The sequence below is a fragment of the Protopterus annectens genome, chromosome 4.part1, assembly GCF_019279795.1.
Source record: "Protopterus annectens isolate FY-2018-M chromosome 4.part1, PAN1.0, whole genome shotgun sequence".
NCBI classification, from domain to species: Eukaryota; Metazoa; Chordata; order Ceratodontiformes; family Protopteridae; genus Protopterus; species Protopterus annectens.
In genome coordinates this window covers 71,865,564-71,887,236 of record NC_056734.1, presented here as the reverse complement: position 1 = coordinate 71,887,236, position 21,673 = coordinate 71,865,564, and the positions used below count along the sequence as shown (strand labels likewise).

The 21,673-nt window shown below is 39.6% G+C and overlaps 1 protein-coding gene across 1 annotated transcript in view; it reads right to left on the bottom strand.

Annotated features, from left to right (window-relative positions):
* Positions 1-21,673, bottom strand: part of SERPINI1 (serpin family I member 1) — a 645,085-nt gene that overhangs the window by 421,392 nt on the left and 202,020 nt on the right. Inside the window, exon 4 of the mRNA XM_044070737.1 lies at positions 20,128-20,332. Within this exon, the coding sequence (XP_043926672.1) occupies positions 20,128-20,332 (205 nt within the window). The remainder of the gene's footprint in view (positions 1-20,127; positions 20,333-21,673) is intronic.

Genomic DNA, 21,673 nt, shown 5'->3' with positions numbered 1-21,673 from the left:
CCACTTACAACTGCTTACTCTTGCACACACCCGCGCTAATTTCTTTGAAAGAAATGAAAATGGGGAGACAGGAAAGTGGTGAAAAAGGGGTCACAAAGAGGGTAAGACAGTAGGGAAACAAGCTTGGTTTTGCAGGAGGGATGTAGGTAAGGCCCATAGCTGCCCATTTCTTCATCAGCAACAGCTGTGCATATGTTTGTAATTTGGTGTGACATTTGAAACCTTCCACCCCTGAGAGAGGTGCAAGGACAACAATACTACTTGTACAGCCAATTGTAATTGACAGTTTCCATGTCCAGTAGACATGTGTGTGAAATGGGCAGCTATGTATGGGGCGTAATTTTTTTGTAGGTACAGAGTGCCCTTTTTTTTTTTTTTCAGGTGAGAGTGGTATGTCAGGTACAGGAAGTTGGTATAGCTGGGGAGGTAGGTTGGGTAAGTTAACAGACAAGACAAACAAGAAGCATACAGGGGTGGTGTATGGCACATGTGGGGGGGGTTACACAATTGACGGGGACGGATGTTTGGATATCTAGAGCCCATGAGCCCACAGATGGCAACAGTGGAACTGATATCCCCACCCATGGGCAGTTGCCACTGTGCCTTCACTGCACAGGACGAGGCTGTGCTGGGGGCTGTGTAGGCCGGGCAGCAGGCACGCCCGTTAGTTGTGCCACCCGTGCCTCAAGCTGGCGTAGGGGCCCAAGAACAGCATCCCGGATCTCCCTACGCACCACAGTCCGGACATTACGGAGGGTGAGTGGATGTTCTCCTCCGGCCACACTTGCAGAGGGGGGACGAGCCCCAACCCCTGCAGCGCTTCCACCCGCAGATGGCACAGGGCCACCGGAGGAGGGTCCGGCCTGGGCACTACTGCCAGGTGCACTCGCCAGCTGAGGAGGGAGAGGTGGGTCCGCTGGAACCCGCCTTCCCTGTCGTCCTATGTTTTGCATTATGTTATGACAGTTTGGGTTAGTAACGTACAATACCATTCACAATTAGTTGTAACAGCATGCATTAGTATTCCCATTAACCAAACACCCACATATTCAAACCATTGAACAGCAAGCATAACGCATGCATAATTTGAACAGCAATACACAGTCCAACAACATGCAGGGTTGATTGATGGCAACAGGCCATCAGGTTTGGATGTATGAACAGGGCAGATGCGTCAACGTACATGCAAATATGTATGAACCAACAGGACAAATGTCCAGGGGTGTTAATTGTGATTGCACATAACAATTTCACGTGGAATGGATTATATGTGGTTATAGGGTAGGGTGAAGAAAATTTAACTTCAAATACCAATACATATGCTGTACATTTCTAATAGCTGCAGATATATACACACTACAGTTCTGCCTACAGTTTCCTATGTGATAACTACTTCAGGTTGGTGATAGGAATGTTACTGCTACATCAATATACATTTTCATTTTTATTCATACACATTCATATCTGGCTCTGTTCAGCTACATCATCCTGCTACATTTGCTTTATATAGCTGTAGACAACTGTGGATGTTTGGTATTTCAGACAACCATACTATCTGCATACTGCAGACTGAGAGCAACATATCCAGATTTTGGGACACACATTCCAGCTGCGGTACCGTTTTCAACACAAGTTACTGTTTGGTTCTGCCTGTCACATTCATTTCATTCTGTACTGACTGCAGTATACTTTATTCAGGAGTTACTACTACTTTATTGGTGGATTCATAACTCTTTCTCACACTCTCTCACTTGTTTTATTTTTACAATTCAGGATGGTACTTAATTCTAGGCTTGACATGTTTTACCTGTAGTTATAACAATCCTTTCCAACAGTCTCACTTCTGTCATGTTTCTGTATTTCAACAGGGATATATTTCACACATGTGTTTTACTCGGCTTCGGCAGCTGTACTTTTCAGCCTGCTGCAGGTTATGTATTATCATATTACAGGTGGGACATCTTTATTTCAGACTTGTTTAATTTTTATGTTTGGATTACAGGCTGCATCACACTTTTGTAATCAAGCAATACTTGCAAACCCTCTTACACTGTTACTTGCACATTTTATTAATTAGTGACTACACTGCACTCTTTTGCCAACTGTCATACGTATATATTTATTTACAGTTACAGGGAGAGAATTACTGACCTGCCTGGTGGCGCAACCGTGCCAGCCTATCACCATAGTCTCTACGGTTCGCAGAACGGACACCTGCAGCTGTAATATAAATACAGTAATATTGGAATACACATCTCCATAATATCAGCTAGGTTAATTTCGTACATAAATAATTACATGCAACTTACTCAGTAGTGGGGCGTTGGGCATTTGCCAGGCCTCCTGGATCCAACGGTTCAGTTGGTCCTGCTTCCGTCTCTTCAGGTCCACATGGTGGTGATGGACCTGCTCACCAGTCCTTGGTATCCCTGTGGCACTGGTGAGATCATGAGCCAACCGGTCCCACGCCTTAGCCCTATATGCTCCCCACAGGACCTGGCCCTGCACGAGTTGGGCCTCATGATTGTGGACAAGGAGCCAAACCATATATTTGGACTCCTCAACGCCCCACCTCTATGCTCAGAAGCAACTACCCTCACCTACACCTGACATTCTGGCTGCAAGTCGGTTCTACAATCGGTTATGCTGTGTATTCCCGCCTATGGGGCTTATATATGCCATTTTTCCTGCACTTATCTGTGATTGGCCATTTTGGAATTGTATCAGCTTCACAAAACCTGCTCTGTCATGCTCCTCTTTCTATTCATTCCTATATATATATATGCTATTACTGCATTTCTAAGTGCAACTGTCACGGCTTAGTGGTTCAGTACCTTGACTATGGTGCATGGTATCCTGGGTTCGAACCTGGCCATTACTTTTTATATTTTATGACTGTCTACACAGGCTAGGAGGTGTGTCTGTGTAAAGGCAGTTTTGATACAGCTTGCTCAACGTTGCCCGTTGGTTAGCTTGTTGGCGCGGCGCGCAGCTCCGCGAAAACGGGTTACGCTGGTTTACGCATCATTTGGCTGTCAGCACGCATATTACACTCAGCTCAGCTATGGGCACACAGTTTCAGCGTGTTAAAATGCTGCTCAACCCTGGGCACTCATTTTACACCTGTTAAACCACTGCTCACCTACGGGCACTCATTTTATACCTGTTAAAACACTGCTCACCTACAGGCAGATGTACTCAATTTGTTAGACTGTAGCTCAGCTATAGGCACATCTGACTTTTTTTTTTTTTTTTTTTTTATTATCTCACATTTCTTCAAAATACATGGCCCATTTCATTACCTTTTACATAAAATATAATTTTATATGTGTACATATATGTCAGGGACTTGTTTCGTGCTTATTTCACTAAAAATAAAAATTGATGTTGTGGGGGCTCGAACCATGATTGCCTGCTCTTCAGCCGATGTCTCTACCGCTATGCTATTGCTTCTTGGCTTACTTTGCATATTTAGTTCTTATATTCTTTTTCACTGACTGCTAACTGTGGCTAAGCTACGGGCACGCCCGTGCAAACGAGCGCACTCACGGGCAAACATCTTTACAATTTAAAAAAAAATAAGATGTTCATTTCTACATTTTATGTTCGTAGTCTGTGGTGGCATGTGCTGTGTTTATTCACATTTACACTGGCTCTGTTGTGGGGGTTTACTTTCGGGACTTTTACTCTTCTGGGGGCGTGTCCGTTTGCAGGGCTCGGCCTACGGACACGCCCCTACTGTCTACCACGGACCGTGTTAGCCTTAGGTGTGATTCAGCATGCCCTCATGCATATGCATGACATGCTGACGTCACACCGTTTAACTGCAGCCTCCGTGTAAGCCTTGTAACTCTTACACAGAGGCTTCGTGAATCCTGCCCAATGTTTTTCCACACAGCAAATAGGGCTAAGCTGCATAAAATAAAGATAGCAGAAACATTTTAAACTGTGCTCTGAGAGTCTTGTTCACAATCTGCAAGGTGTAGTAAACAACAATGCACACAGTCAAAATACTAAGTAAAATGTACTTGTCCAAATACTAACAAAAATCAAATATGCACCCTTAAAATCAAAGAGAATTCTTTTTAAACATGCATATACAAGCATTTACTTAGAGATTCCCTTGGCAGAAATGGAAAAACAAATCTCAACAGAAAATGTATATAAAGCAATATGCAGTAAACCAATTTAACAATAAAAAACAGCAATAGCAGTGTCAAATCATTAGTAATCATCATAAAGAAGTGAAAAAGGCAATATTTTCCTGACAGAGCTTCAAAATAAAGCAGATACACAACAGAAACAAAAGAGCATCAGTTTAATAAACAAGGCATAAAATATTTTAGAAAAGCCCTGTAACCTACATAAAAAGCAGTACTACGCATACAAACACAGTAAGTTTGAATTCCCAGAGGAGTTAACAGCAGTCGTAAAGGACCACTACGGGCAAACAATGAAAAAAACATTTTTTTTATCTTGCCATGATTTACTGCACTTCCTAAACCTGCCTGCAGCAAAATAAGTGCTCATTCCTAATTTTATTTTTTTTTACTTGTCTGTCCTCATGGGGGCAGATATTGTGATTCCCTTGGAAAGCTAAATCTGTCTCAATGCACAGACTGTGAGAACAAATAGCCCTACCATTTGTTGTCAGACTAGACTTCCATTCACTTAGAATGGACCACCTGAAAAAAAATGCCAAGTTTGAGTGTCTGCAGCTCATGTGTCATTGACTGGTACGTGCAGAGTTTTACAAATGTTGTTCCTATTGATGTACTACACAGTCTCTGAAAGAAACTTGCAAAAGTGTCAACAAATTACTGAGATAAAAAAGACTTTTTACAAGGAGCAGTTTGGAAAAGTTTCAATTCCTGGCCAAGTTACTCCTTCAGTGGGCTACAGTCTCACATTTCCAGCTTGGGTTGTTGAATCTTTCGGCTTTTCCCGGTTAGGGGTTGCCACAGTGGAACTCCAGTCCACTAATGATTGGCAGTAGATTTTTACATACAGAGTTGCCAGCCCTAACGCACAACCTTCAACGAAGGTACGCCCATTCACGCACGTCTCCACACAGAAAACGCTTTAGCTGAGAATCGAACAGGACAACATCTTACTGTGAGGCGACAATTCAACTATTTTGTCAGCTTTGCATGACAATAGACATAAAAAAAATCACAGCCTGGTGTGCCACTAAAAATGTACCCTTATATGTCTCTTCACTTCTGAATAGCATTTCCCCAGGAATAAAAAAAAAAAAAAGCACACATCAGTCCATACTTTGGGCCAATCTATCCATTTCTTATTGTGCACAGTAAAACATTCAGTTTATAATGCATTCTGGCTGCTGACATGGTTATCTTTACATAGTTCTCTTATAGCATAACCTGAACTTATGGTATTCAATGCCAAGCTTTACAACACTTCGGTTTCTTAATGACCTCCCAAGCCTCTGATGTGACCCAGCACTGTCAATATACTGTAAATACATAGATTAATACAAATGTGTGCACATATGACACGTACAATAATACACACATACCATCATTAAAACAAGATAAATGCAATATAAATCATATCAATATAGTTATGATTTCTAGTTTATGACCCTGTTTGTCTATGGAAACTTCTTTTTGAATTTATGTTCAAGCAGTTGTATATTTGTTGTATATTATCTCGTTTAATTGTTTCTCAATATTCTAACCCACTGTGTATGCTGCATCAATTGTAAAACTCTGATTTTACTCCTTTTATATTTTCTATGCTCTTTGTACAAAATAGCCATGTTTGTATAATTTTATTTGTATTTATTTTTTTATAATTGTTTACTATGTATCTGGAACTTTTCTCCCCCAGCATCCGCTGAAAACGATCATCTTGTATCCAGTCGGACTAACCTGGTTAACAAATGGAAAATAAATAAAAAATAAAATATACTAAGAAAATCAATCAATATACCAAGAAAAATCCAAAACTTAAGAAAAAAAACACAGAAGGAAGGAAAATGTTTCCTTGATGCTGTCATGAAAATCCCACTCACTTATTCAGATATTAGACACACACATATATATATATATATATATATATATATATATATATTAGAGATATATATATATATATATATATATATATATATATATATATATATATATATATATATATATATATATATATATATAGAACATATATAATATATTAGGCAAAACAACATACCCAACACACTAGTCATAGGTCAGGCACACTGATGTCCCACTTACCAGGCTAAACAAGGAGAAGGTTACTGTCAGCTGCCTGTCAGGTGCCAGGATCTGCCACATAACCCATGCACTCAGGTCACTCCACAAGTACAAACATGACTCTGTCATTATCCATGTTGGTGTGAACGACCCTGAGACGTACCTCCCTGGACTACATGTAAAGAGACATGGAAGAGCTCTCCGATCTTGTAGCCCAGGGAGGTATGACCCTAGCCCTGAGTAGCATTCTGCCATCGCCCAGAATGATACCACAGTACAAGGACAAAATGATTGACTTCAACAATTGGCTAAGCTTCTGGTGTCATTCTAAGGGGATCCAGTATCTGTCTGCCTGGGATGACATGGTCGATAGACCATGATGCTTTGCCAGAGACTGTTGCACCTGTCGACCATGGGATTCCAGATACTGGCTAAGGCTCTTGCCGTCCCTATAGTGCCTTTTTTAGACAAGTTTCAAATGTAACAGGAACAGGCAAGCAAAAACTGAGGGTAATGCTACTCAATGCTAGAAGTCTAAATCTCAAAATGCACTCACTCAAGGCACTCCCTTAAAATGGAGAACATCGATACCTGTGCAGTGACGGAGACCTGGTTAAAGACTCCAAAGAGCACCCCTGCACTACCAGGCTACAACTCATACCACACTTTCGGCCACGTAACCTGGACCGGAACACAAAAGGCGGAGGTGTGCCCATATTCATTAAGGATATCCACACCTCCAGGCTAGTTGCTCAGCATAATGCATCCGAGGTTATCCAAGTGCAACTAACTCTGGGCAAAACTGCAAACCAAATTGTACCTTGCTACAGATCCCCCATCATGTCCCACTCCTCTTTTCTTGATATACTGGAAAATATTAGGGTTCAAACACCCTAATAATGGGCGATTTCAACTACCCCACCATTAACTGGGAAAACTACTCATGTACCAACTCATTCGCTCAACGCTTTCTGGAATTCATAAATTCCAGTGCCCTGGATCAACTTATCCACACCCCCACCAAGGGCAACAATATCCTAGACCTAGTCATTACCAACATGAATGACCAGTGTTCCACACCCGAAGTCAACTCCTTATTGGTCCAATCCGACCATAAGCTAATCACCCTAGATATCCACATCCCGCCCCCACCCCCCATTAAGGAAACCATGGTAAAAAATTTCTCCACAGCCAACTTCATGCTTCTTAAGACAGACGTGGCGAACTTCATGACACCCACGCAGACGGCCAAAACAGTTACGACTGCTGAATCCTACACAAATGCACTCTAAGCACTTACATGGGTGCATGGATTGTGCTATCCCAAACAGAACCAAGAAGCTACCCTCCAAAAAAAGGAAGCCAAACTGGTGGTCCCCTGCCATAAACAAACTGTACAACAAAAGGAAGTAACTGTTGCAAAAGAGAGTAAAATTCCATGAGTGGTGGAGCTCCCTGGTCGGCCTCAGTAAGACGCTGAGATCCCTTATAAGAGCATCCAAAGCTAGCTATGAAAATAAAAATCGCCACTGATTCTAAGGACGACCACAAAGCATTCTATACCTATGTCAAGTATCTCAATGGTAACACCCAGACCTGCTCAGAGTTGCAGTAAAACTGTATGAAAATTACAGAACCAACTGATATTGCCAATATTCTGGCAGATAAGTTCAGTGCTAACTTTACCACCCTCTCACACCCTTAATGGCCCATATCTATACAGGAAGAATGCAGAGTCCCTGTAATCACAACTACACAGGTAAAAGCTACCCTCTTAAACCAAAAACATGGGGGACTGGACAACATTCCAGGCTGCGTTTTACATGAACTTCAGAACTGGCTCCCCACCTAAGCACCATGTTCAATCATAGCCTCACATCAGGCTTTGTGCCCACTGAATGGCGCACAACAGTTATCCCGCTCCACAAAAGGGGAGCCACCACTGATCCCGGGAACTATCGTCCTATTAGCCTGATGAGCTTGGTCTGCAAGGCCATGGAATGTATAGGTTCATAGATAGGTACTAGGCTATCGGCCCTGGGGACTATACAAGCCCAGCCAAAAAGGTACCCTGGCTTTTACCACCCAAGAAAATTATTTTCCTGTGCCACTGTCAAGCAGAGCCACAGAGGTGACTCCCGGGGTGAATTTCCTATTCCCCATCCAATCATCAAGATTTTTCTTGAAGAGTGCTAATGAAGAGCTTTGTTTGATAGATAGGTAGTTTATTCCAGAGTATGGGAAGTCTCTGGGACAGGAATCTATCCCTCTGGCATGTTCTGTTTATTGTGGTGACAAGGTTTAGGTCCCTAGAGCATGTAGTTCGGAAGTATTGGGATTTCTTTAAGTGGAACATGTCCAACAGCTCTGGGTTTGGCATAGCTTTGTATGTTAGGCAGTGGATCACCTGTGAGTAGGCGATATGCGATTGAGTAAAGCTGGAGTTTTTTGAGACCGTCTGTGTAGGGCATCTGTTTGAGGCCGGTAATCCTCTTTGTGAGGTATTTCTGTGGCCTTTCCAGTTGTTGCAGATGTCTTGTGAGGTACATACCAAAAGGGGCATTGTACTCTATAATGGGTCTAATGAGTGATGAGTAGAGGGGAACAATGACCTCTTTTTTCTGGATGAGAAGCCTTTTGTGATAAGGTGTACCACGTAGAAGGATTTCCTGACTACTGTGGCAATGTGATTATCAAAGGAGAGAATACTGTCCACCTGTGTCCCAAGGGCCCTTATCACACTTTTGGTGTTAAGTATACTGCTGCCTATGTTGTAGTTCATGGGTACAGAGTTTTTACCAAAGGGGATGACAATGTACTTCTACTTAACACCAAATGTGTGACGAGACTAAATACAACATTATGTAGCATTGAAATGTGCTGATATAAGGGTGACAGTTCATTATTTACCCATAAAGCAACTGTCAGAGTGGAAAAGTTCAAACAGTGGATAAAGAGGAGGAGAAGGGGAAGAGGAGAAAGAGTGAGAAAAAGTATTTGTTAGAAGTAATTAGGGTAGATATGGGAGGCAGGAGAAAAAATGAGTCAAATCAACATTACAAGTAAGAGAAATGAAACCAAGGAAAAGAAATAACATGGGCAAGACTGTGTGTGTGTGTGTGTGTGTGTGTGTGTGTGTGTGTGTGTGTGTGTGTGTGTGGTGTAAAAGAACTATATAAAGCAAATCTGCACGGATACCTGCTTGCTGCCCTGCTGAGGGGGACACTTGTGCAAGTGCAGTGGACTGGCTCTAGTAGGCAGCATAACTCTCAACATTATAGAACAAGAAATCTGGACAAGGCCATAAATAATAGGGGACAAAGGCCTAAAAATGGGACAATTTATAAATATTGCACTTACAAACTTAGAAAGTTGATAAACAGGCTTTGCATTAGAGTGAATTTTCTTAAGGATATGAAGTCTGAAAATGAAATGCCTGTCAACTTTCTGACTTCAGTGTTCAATGATTTGCCAGTGATTTGACAGAAAACTGCAATTTTATGAAAAACAGACAAAAAATATGGACTTTCTGCAAAAATCTGTACTGTTGAGAGATATGGATGGAGTCTTGAACCAACACCCATCAATCATTTTCATTTGTTTTCCAAAGCCATTACAGCAGTGTTTTACAGAGAGGTGGGAAAAGCCTTAAATTTGACTGGTATGTTGTGTGAGTGTGGGTAACTGTTTGTGGAAGGTGGAGGTGTGCCTTTGTAAGTGTGCTGCAAATGTCATGATTATGAAATGGAGAGATTAAGAGTAAAATTGTGCTCAGTGAAATCCCTAGCAATTTCATTACTGCTTGATTCAGACATACATTCATTCCCCTGTGTTTGTCAGTACTAGGTTTGAGGGCATTGTTTTGGAGTGTAGTTTCACTGCTACAGCTGCTGCTACTCTTTCAATACAAGTATCTGCTTTGGAAGTTTTCTCCAGGAGTCTGTTGCTGAGAGGATGAGAGACATGCTACAGGTATACAACTAAGGCAAACTAGATAAAGCAATAGTAAGAAAAATTACTAGGTCAGAGAGGCTTGGGAGGTCATTGTTAAGAAACTGAGAACTGTTGTAAAATTTATCATTAAATACCATAAGTTCAGGTTATACTACAAGAGAATAACTATGTAAAGATAACCATGTCAGCAACCAAAATGCATTATAAGTTGTATATTTTACTGTGCACATTTTAAATTGATAGACTGGCCTAAACTCTGGACTGATGCGTTTGCTTTTTTTTTTTTTTTTATTCCTGGGAAATGCTATTCAGAAGTAAAGAGGCATAGAGACATACAAGGGAACAGATTTAGTGGCACACCAGACTGTGATTTTTTTTTGTATGTCTATTGTCATGCAATGCTGACAAAATAGTTGAATCTAATAAAGCTGGAAATGTGAGACTGTAGCCCACTGAAGGAGGGGAGATGGGAGGAGTAACCTGGCCAGGAACTGAAACTTGCAAAACTGCTCCTTGTGAAAAGTCTTAATTTGTTGACACTTTTGCAAGTTTCTTTCAGAGAATGTGTAGTACATCAGTAGGAACATTTGTAAAACTCAGCGCATACCAGTCAATGACACATGAGCTGCAGACTCGCAAACTTGGCAGTTTTTTTCAAGGGTTCCATTGTAAATGAATGGAAGTCTAGTCTGACAACAAATGGTAGGGCTATTTGTTCTCAGTCTGTGCATTATGGGACAAATTTAGCTTTCCAAAGGAATCACGATGTCTGCCCCCATGAGGGCAGACAAGAGTAAAAACAAAATAAAATTAAGAATGAGTACTTATTTTGCTGCAGGCAGCTTTGGGAGGTGTAGTAAATCATGGCAAGATAAAAAAATGTACGTTTTCTTCATCATTTGCCCATAGTGGTCCTTTAAATAGCAACAGTATTAAAATAAAAGCACACACACATTTATACATACATATATATATATATATATATATATATATATATATATATATACACATATATATATATATATATATATATATATATATATATACACACATATATAATATCACACATACATAACATTTTTTAAAAAAATAGAAATAAATCATACAAAAGTGTGTAATAATAATAAAGAGGAAGGGAAGTTCCTAAAGGGATCTTGTCTTAGTCTGGAAGCTGTAATCCAGCAATGCAGGTTGCTGAGGCGGTTCAACTGTGCTAGTCCAACAAAAGACTGAATAACTGATTTTCAGTGACAAGAGTAAGGCTTCCCCTGGTGTAAGGGGGCTTAGCCAATCCCCTATTACAGAGAGTCAGCGGAGGGGATAATGAGTTCTGAAAGATTCCGGTGTAGGTTTGTGTACAGGCAGAGAACCCGTATGCTACTGAGACAGTGTGAATAATGAACATCTGGTGGTGATGCAGTGAAGAAGCTATCCTTAAAGCCCTTAAGACGGGAGGAATAGCCACAGGTTTAGGGGAGTCAACACTGAGGAGTTCGTAATACTACCCGTTTTGGGAATCAGACACCGCTAACTTCCTATTTGAAAAAAAAATCTTTAATTTTTGGGAATGTAGTACCAAATAAAATGTCCTCATTTTGGGAATATGAAGAAAGGGTATCCTCTTGGTTAGATTCAAAAACTGTAGAAGCAATCTGTGAAACAATCTAATCCTTCATGGTAAGACTGAAAATGTCTTCTTCAGAAGGAGGAACATACTTCCTCTCGACAGGAGTGAAACAGAAGGAAGAAGGCCTTTTGAGAAAAAGAGGTACGAGAAGAAGAAAAAGCCATAGACTGAAAATGCTTTTTAGGAATGCCCAGGTGTATGGTCTTTGGTGTAGAAGCCATAGACTAAAAATTCACTTGCGACCCACTGAAGTCTTCCCTCAACACGGCCTGATGTATACCTCCCTTCACTCTCAGACAGCATAATGCATGTTTTTTTTCCTTCCTGGTTGACAATGTCAGATTTGTGGTCTGTTTGGATATGCAAGGTCTTGGGCCATAAGCATCCTCCTAAGGGGTCATGCCAGAAAAACACGTACAGTCCAAGAGCTGTATAAGTGCTTCAGCAGAACTGTTGGCCATAGACCACATGAGAGAGGTGGATGTATGAATTCTACAATTCTTTCTCAACAAATGCTTTTCCTTGAGCTTGGGATGGAGGTGTGGGGGGGGGGGGTCCACCTATGGGGAATTAGTCAAAGTGGTAGATGTGCCAGGTCCCTCAAACATCTGTTTTCAAGAGACGCACACAGGGTATTTAGTCTACTCCTGTTTTTTGGGGGAAGGAAGGGGAAATAAGACATGATCCAACATTGTGTCCTTTACCTAGACAAAAGGCATAACCAAAATAAGAGAATTTATATAGAATTTGCTGACTGCAACTACATTTGCCCTTTCTGGCAGACATAAGCAATGATTCTACAGAAGTCTTTAGACAAAAAGGAAGAGTCCAAAACAAGGTACTTATCTGACTAAAGTCTAAGTAGCTGAAGCTGATGGATGGTACTTTGAAATGCAAAGTTGACAGCCTGCATGAGCATACCAATGGCAGGAAAGTTTTGAGTTTTGACAATTCTGTATGTTCCTCTTATCCAAACATGACCTCTCTTGTTAAGTGAGGATATATGGCACACAAGGAAGAAACTTGAAGATTTTCTGACTGGCTGGACGTGTGGTGTCCTTGGCAGGATATGTCCCATACTGTAAAGGTTAATGCAGCAGTGATCTAATGAAGGGGGTTCATGTCGATTCATTGCAGGTAGTTTCTGTGAATGCAAACAACTCAAAACAGAAAAACAGCAACCTCTACTGTTGACAAAAGTGGTTTCTGTGAACTGCTTTCGATTTCTCTGTGGTTACCCAAACTACCTTAGATGAGATGGGACACTCCCACAGTGAAGAACACTGAATGTTTTCAAACTGAGAAACTTGCTTGAGGAGTCAACAGGATCAAATATAGGCTAATAGTACGGACAGTGAAGAATTTTTGGTATAAAAATTTAGCATTTAGTTAAAGTGAAATAATGGAATTGAGGAGTTTGCTGTTATTATACAGATTGCTTAGTTTAAGGAGGAAAGAAAGGAGGTAAGGAGCTGTAGACAGAAGACAGAAAAAAATGTAAAAGTATGTTAAAAAAAGTGCTTGTGAACAGATTAGTAGTGAAAAGGTACATGGAAATAAGTCTTGGTAAACTGAACAAAATAACAAATTGCTGAAATGTTAGAAAATAACGGAATGGAGATGAAAGCTCTTGAGTGGCCATTAAGAAAACTTATTTCTCACCAGAAGTTTGAGATTTTGAAGAACTTCCCCTGAAAGGGCAGATTTAACTTTGCTATACCAAACTGTACAGTTAGTTTAAAGAACAGTGCACGATTGCCAGCCTCCCTAGAAACCGGCAGCTATGTTAATGGCCCACGCACTGCTGTGCGGCTTAAGAAAGCATATTATTTGCAGGATGAACTAAGGCGCAGGTTGATACTGAACTCACAGTCGGGCTAGTAAACAGGAGCAATCTTGGAAGACTATACAGAAGTGCTTTCATTGCTCTGCCACTGCTGAGCACGGACATGTAACAAGATGTAGCTAATTAGGGATAATACTGGATGTGACTACAGGAGAGAAAAATCCAGGAAATGTAGCCACCTTTGCAACAAAGATACATAAAACAAGATAAAAAGTTGCTTAGTGTTACTGAGAAACTGGCTGGATCACAGTATGGATGGAACACAAATGATAACATAGTGCAAAGCAGCTTTTTTATGGGTTTATGTCTTGTGAAAGACTTGACTACTTATGGACTGAGTACCTCAAGAGACAGATACTGAATGATTGCTGGGTGTTAAGTAGACAAGCAAATCATACAGAAGCTCAGTAAGATGCAGTAATGGGATTTGATATGGCTAGTTACAGATTCAACAGTTTGTTCAGTACTAATGGGTAGGGGCAAGTAAAATCCTCCAATTGTAAGTCTGAGGTGGTTTGGTTATAGCAGGTGCACACAGTGATCTTTGCTGATCTTATTGAGCAAGGAGTCTACAAGACAATGTAGCCCTTTTGTGATGAGTACCTTCCTACTATCCCGGTAACATTTTCTGTCCAAAAGTGGTGAACAGTAGTACTATTTGTACACAAGATACTGGGTTTGAGCCTACTGTTACTGACAACCACAGTATCAAACCTGTGTGAGGAAAGAAAACTCTAAAGATCGGGGCTTTGTTTAGTACACTGATGCTTACACCTCACACTGTAGCAAAACAGAGAAAGTGGATAATCTGACTGCGCCTCCAGTTGCTGAATGTCAGTATAGTACTATACACTGCTACAAGTTTTTAAAGGATCAGGAGTTGGACCTAAATGAAAAAACATGACCTAGCTGGTGGAGGAATCAAAGGAGGTGTAGTGGGTGATCCCTTGTGCATTTAAGAAGGCACATATCAGAAGAATTGTCTGCTGCACTGTGTTGCACAGAAAAGCTGTCACAACATAACCAGTGCCTAGCTGGATTTAAGATCTTGCAATGGTAGCTGCTTCTAGACTTCTCACAGTAAAATAAAATAACTTCTCAGGATCCAGAGCTGCTACTTGGAAGAATTTTTTAAATACCTTTACTAACTTCACAGTTTGGACAATGATATGGGTATAAACATCAATAGAAAAGAACTGACAAACTAAAAACTGAAGAAAAGAACACACTGTGAAACACCAACACTTCATTCCGCTCGATGAAGAAATAAATGTAAAAAGCTGTTCTTAGTGCTGTTCTTAGTCACTTTAATACCAAAACAAAATAAAATTAAGTGCTTTTTGTAGAGCAAGAACAAAAACAGTCAGCCCAGCAAAAATCCACTCTATATCGTGAAGAGTTAATTGATTAATTGCCGGCAAGTGGCTCACAGCACTCATTTAAAATTACACTTCACAATTGCATTGTTTTGCTAACAAGACCAAAATGAACCTAAAAACTTGAAGACTTTACAAACATCATGACACAATAGAAATTATTACTTTCGCTAAGAATAAATATAAATATATGTGCATATGTAATAAAACTAACACCCATCCCTGACCTAATTACTATGCAGTATTATGAAAACAATCTATACAAAACAAGGTATATAAAAGCATAATATAAAAAATTAATTCATGACTTCATTATAATCATATTAATACTTTGTCAATAAAATAAAACAAATAACCAACCATCCAAGCAAATAGCATGTAAAAATACCTAGGAAATTACCTAAAACATTTTTACCTAAGCAAGCTTTTTAATTTTAATATACTTGCTAAAGAATAAATTTCATTGATACCTGGGGGGGCACAGGAGTTTAGTAACAACTGCCATTTCAATTCATGTTCTTCGAGGTGTAACTTAACAATGTTACTATCTAAATACCTCACATTCTCATGTGCAGCTACCTGTGTTATGACTCTAAATTTAAAACCATGGCCGTGGTTATCTTTACAGTGCCTAGCTAGAGCATTATCCATTTTTTGTTTACCAATAGCATAGATGTGCTCGTAAATCCTGTCACGCAATCTATGATCGGTTTTACCGACATAGAAAGCCGGACAGGCATTGCACTGTGCAAGGTATACCACTGAACTGGAATTACAATTGAACTTGCCCTTAGTATAAAAATTGTAGTTCCTTACTTGAAATTTTTCACCTGTTTCAATATAAATATAATATCTGCATGCATCACATCTATACATTCCTACGTGCCTATTGGATGGTTTTATGGGAGTTTCCATCAACTTCTTTAGGTTCTGTCCCTTCCTATATGTAATAGTCGGAGATGCCCCCAATTTAGCAGAGATCTCCTTTATCCACTGAGAAGAGATGCCAGTATTTTTTAACTATTGACCTAATTCTCCTCAGCCTCAGGGCTGTATGTAAAAACAAATGAAATTGAGAAGGTCCTGTTCGGATTCCTTCCTTCCCCTAGTTCACTGACCACATCTGTAAGGGGAGGACTCAAGGTGCCTATATTAAATGATTCATTTATAAGACAGTTGCTCAAAATAGGCTTGTATACACCTTGGGTCTTTAACTGGACTTATTTATAATACCAACCAAAAATTTGGAAGGTTAACCCCGGTTAAGGAACATATTCCTGAGATTTAAACATTCCTGTTGAAAGTCAACTTTACCAGAAACCATCCCAGCTGCTCAAACCAATTGTCCCTTAACAGATTTTTTTTCTGTTGTAAAGGATGTGCACTAGAGAAATGCAAAAAAGAGTTTGAATAAGTACTCTTTCTATAAATCTCTGCAGTGTAGTTTGATTTCTGAATATTTTTTGTAAATTCTACATCCAAGTAATGGACTGAAGATTCCTGATAATCCTTGTAAACCTCAGAAACTCAACTGAACTGTTGAAAAAATCAACGATATTGGTAGCCAAGGTCATATCACCATCAATAATCATAAAAATATCGTCCAGGAATCTAGTATAAAAACAATGTTTTTCATCCATTGACTAGTAAATACATAATTTGATTCCCAAGAGGCCATAACCAAATTCGCAAAACTGGCTCCACAAGGGGACCCCCATTGCCACTCCTATCCTTTGGAGGCAAAACTTGTCATTAAACAGAATGTAATTGTTTTTCAAGATGATCCCCAAAAGGTCCTCAATAAGACGCAACTCATTTTCTGTAGCTCCCCTAGACCTGATAAATTCCAGTACCCATTCTGTACCTATATCCTGGGGGATGGATGAATAGAGATCGCAAACATCCACTGTTAGGAGATTTTCCTCTTTGTACGCCAAGGCATTAATTTGTTCCAAAAAGGACCATGAATCCCGGCAAATCTGGGTCTCCTTGCTGACAAATTTCTTAAGGATGGAATCCACTACTTTAGCACATGGATAGGTAATGGATTGCCTGGCGTCCACGAGTGGGCGCATAGGTGGATCCGAGGTCCCCTTGTGGATCTTGGGAACGCCAAAAAGTAAGGGAATCCTGGGTGCTGGCATGGACAAATAATGATTAAGATTAATGTCAGTTAAACCATCAATAAATAAATCATTAATAAACATTTTGATCCTGTTATAAGCTATATTCATTTTGTTTAAACTGACCTCCACATAAGTATTCTTCTCTAATAACTGATTGATTTTGTTGTTATAATGTAGTATGTCCATGACAACCAGTACCCCCTTTATCCGGTTGCATGATGCGAATAGGAAGGCTCCAAAAATTGGAAAACAACTGCATTTCTTCGAAAGAAATAATAGGGTTACAAACATTTTTTTTACTGTGACAGACCAACTTTCGAAGTTCAAGTTCACATAATTCAAACATACCAACTAAGGGATTAACAGGAGGGTTTAAAGTGCTAGAAACTCTTAATTCTTGATTACTATAAGCAGAATTACCCAATAGGACTGTTAAATTTAATTTTCCAGTAAATAACCTGAAATCAATCAATAATTCAGATAAATTACTTTTGTTCGTAGGTACAAATGTCATTCCTTTTGCAAAAAGTTCCACTAGTTGTTCATCAATAGGATACTCAGTGTAATTAAACACTTTAAAATCACCTTTCTTATTTACAATTGTCTTACATTGATGAACTGCTTCCATCACTGCTGGGTTGTCCACTTCTGAACCCAAGATCTCTTGTTGCTGCATGTATTGTACACCCTTCCTTTACTGCATTGAATTAGAGTTCCATTTTCTCCCCCTCCCCCCTGGACGTTTTTTTGAAACTTTTGTGGTTGGTTATTGTGAAAATTGCTCTCATTTCTATCAAAAGTATCTTGTACATTCCCCAAACCAGAATGTGTATTTATAAAGTTAGCACTACGAGTGTTATGTTGTTCACCAAATGTACTAGTTTCAGACTCCTGCTGGTCTTGTCCATCAACATAACTGTTTTGATTCATGCTTGGTCTCTGGTAACTGTTTTGATTCATGCTTGGTCTCTGGTTATGTTTATTATATATTTCTGCAGAGACCTGGGAGGTTGCAGGCTCAGGAAAAGCTTTCGCTTCAGCATAGGCTTTTAAGTCCCTTTGAAGTTTCTTGATCTTTGTGGACTTGAGCCTTTCCAGCTGTTGTGCTATGCTGGTAAAAATGTGATCATAATCAAATCGGTAACTGTCAAAAATAGTGTCCGACTTGATGTCCTTTTCAAGTTCCATACCTTCTCCTGCCAGAGTACTGATTTGCAACTGGTAATGCTTAGACATAAGCCTAAGTAAATCCAGCCCCTGGTTGTTGAATAAATCAATCAGTTCCTTATAAAACAGTGACCCAGGAATCAAGCCTGTTGGAAACTGCCAGTATCTCAAGCCTTTCGGCACTATGCTATCTTTCAAGCATTTGTCAAAACTGGAGCTTCTTTACTAACTTGACGTCAAACAGTTTCAGTTTATCACCAATACTCGCATGGTTACTGGCCGGCTCCACAGTGTCCATTTGCCTCCGTTGATCTTCCAAATCAATTTAGTCTCTAAGCCAATTTGTAACATCCTGTGTGCCCATAAGCCCTGGAACCAAGTGGGTATGTCTGGGCGAAAACTGCTGCCCTTGCAGATCGATCTAAGGAACATTACTCACTGCTGCTCCTTTTGTGCGTTGGCTGGGTGTCACTTGAGGTTGGATAAAAGCCCCTGGATGTCCAGCTGAAGTTCTGGTCAGACCAGTGGCATTAAGACCTTCCATGTCTCCCCTGCTGGACTGTGAGAGTTGTTCAACTCTAGCAGTTAAACTCTCTAGTCTGGTATTCATTAACTCAAGAAGTTGAGTTAAATTTCCTGTTTCCGTTGTTTCACTTTGAACCAATGCATCACCGGTGCTGGTGTTGTGTGAGTTGCCTGTTGCCATACTCCAAGTAGAAAATGAACTGAAATGAAAAACTGAAGAAAAGAACACACTGTGAACAAGCACCAACACTCCACTCAGCTCGAAGAAATAAATGTAAAAAGCTGTTCTTATTCACTTTAATACCAAAACATAATAAAATTAAGCGATTTTAATGAAGTCATGAATTAATTTTTTATATTATGCTTTTATATACCTTGTTTTGTATAGATTATGTTTTCATAATACTGCATAGTAATTAGGTCAGGGATGGGTGTTAGTTTTATTACATATGCACATATATTTATATTTATTCTTGGCAAAAGTAATAATTTCTATTGTGTCATGATGTTTGTAAAGTCTTGAAGTTTTTAGGTTTATTTTGGTCTTGTTAGCAAAACAATGCAACTGTGAAGTGTAATTTTAAATGAAAGCTGTGATCCTCAATTAACTCTTCATGATATAGAGTAGATTTTTGCTGGGCTGACTGTTTTTGTTCTTGCTCTACATCTGAAGAAGTTTGGAGATTTCTCAAACGAAAAGCGCTTAATTTTATTTTGTTTTGGTATTGAAGTGAATAAGAACAGCTTTTTACATTTATTTATTCATCGAGCGGAGTGAAGTGTTGGTGCTTGTTCACAGTGTGTTCTTTTCATCAATAGAAAAGAAAACAAACCACTGTAAACTTAGTTCATTAATGTACGATACATATACACATTTTTTTCTTAATAATCATTCACTACAACATATAAGTTGCTCAAGTCCTACCTTCTCTTAAATTTCACTCTTCCTCCCGAGCATTATTCTGCATGTACTTTTCCCAGAAATTCAGTTTATTTTATGTGATTGGTGCCTTCCCTTTTCAAACGATCCCATCTCCATTTTCTTCATCATCTTTACAATATTCAATACTTCATTTATGGTTGGTTTAGATCATATTTGCATTTTCTAGTAATTGCTTTTACAATGTCTAGGAAATTAAAATTTTATCCCAGCTTAAGTGAATCATTCCCTAAGTTACAATCATTTGCTTTCCCCAAACTTCTGACTTCACAAGTCTCTTCCCTTCTTCAGCAGGTACTTAATTAAGCATCACATGTGGTACACATTTCTTACCTTGGCAAATAAACTTCAACCTTTTGCTTCCTTACAGTGGCAGCCCATTCTTCCATCAACTGTGATTTAATAAGCGGTTCTAAAGTAGCTAATGGCACCTCCTGCCTTGGAAGGACAATCATCATACTCATCTCATCCCCTTCATATGGCATTTCCAGAACCTGGTACAACCCCCCAGCTTCGTTTGAACCATCACTGAATTCACCTGTGGGCAAGGAAAGATCTGTGAGTGCCTTCCTAGGTTATAATTAAGAAAAATATCTATAAAACAAAAGGCACAATTAAGGTCACATATTTACAGTACAAATTAAAAGTACAAGTGAGTAAGGCACTCTAACAGAAAATCTTTGAAAAAGTAAAGTTGTGTTAGAACTTACCATAACCATAGATGCCTGAATAGATTACAGCTGCAGTACTGCTTACTAATGGGGAAGTACCCTGTCAAGCATACAGTACTTCCAGGCAGTATAGCAAAGCTTAGGCTCCTCCCTCTTGTGCTGTATGTCTGATCCATGACCTAAGAACAAGATGACTTGCTGGTACATAAGGAATGCATGACCATGGAGTTCCACAAAGTTTTCTTTTTCCTAAGTGTGTGAGGCTAATGGTCTAAGAAAAAAAAATAATTCTTATGTTCAGACACTTGAGAAAGGATTCTGAAGAGGCAATAGCTTTAGCAAAATGAGCTTTTATCTGACTTTGGAGGGATTTTCTATGAAAAATGCAATAAAACGATACGACAAGAAACATCCATTGGGAAATGGTTTGTTTTCTCACAGGAAAAAATGGAAGCAATGTTCTTACTGTTGTGATGAATCCTTTCATCCTAGTCTGTCCAATATGGCTAATGGGTACCGAGACACTTGTCAGATCCAATCCACAGTGCCAATACTTCCAGCCCCGAGCTCAAGATATTTACCCTACCATAATACTCTGGGTCTACTTCTCAGATAGAATTTGCAGACTAATAATGGAAGGCCATTACTGCTAGAGGAGTGTGGGAGAGATGGGGAGAACAACTTTCATGGTCTACCAGGGCCTTAGTAGACTGACAATTTGGAAGAGGAACAGAGGGAAGAATGTCACATTGGATGGAGTAACATGAAAGGATCCAGTGTATAAAGTACATAATTTTTTATCTTTCCTGTCTGTCCGATTGATGGATCAGAATCCCAAGCTACTCAAAACTACGCATGCTTCTATAACAAGATAACATTCAGGATTATTGCCCTAGTGGCGGGCACAGATCTGGATAATAGATCCAACTAAGTGTTTGGCAAATGTGTGCAATGTAGACCAAGTTGTTAAACCACAGATTTCATCAACTCGAACTCCTGATAAAGGCTGTGGAGCTTGAGAGCGATCTTGTGGAATGTAACTTTAGATAACTTTGCAGAGGTTTATTTTGTTATATGCAAATGAAACACAACCAGACAGCTATCTAGAAAGGGTTACTGTAAATACTTTTGTCCTAGTATGTAAGGCTAGAAGGCGATGAACTGCTTTATCCTTTCTGTATGCATTGGTCCTGCGAAGACAGAATCTG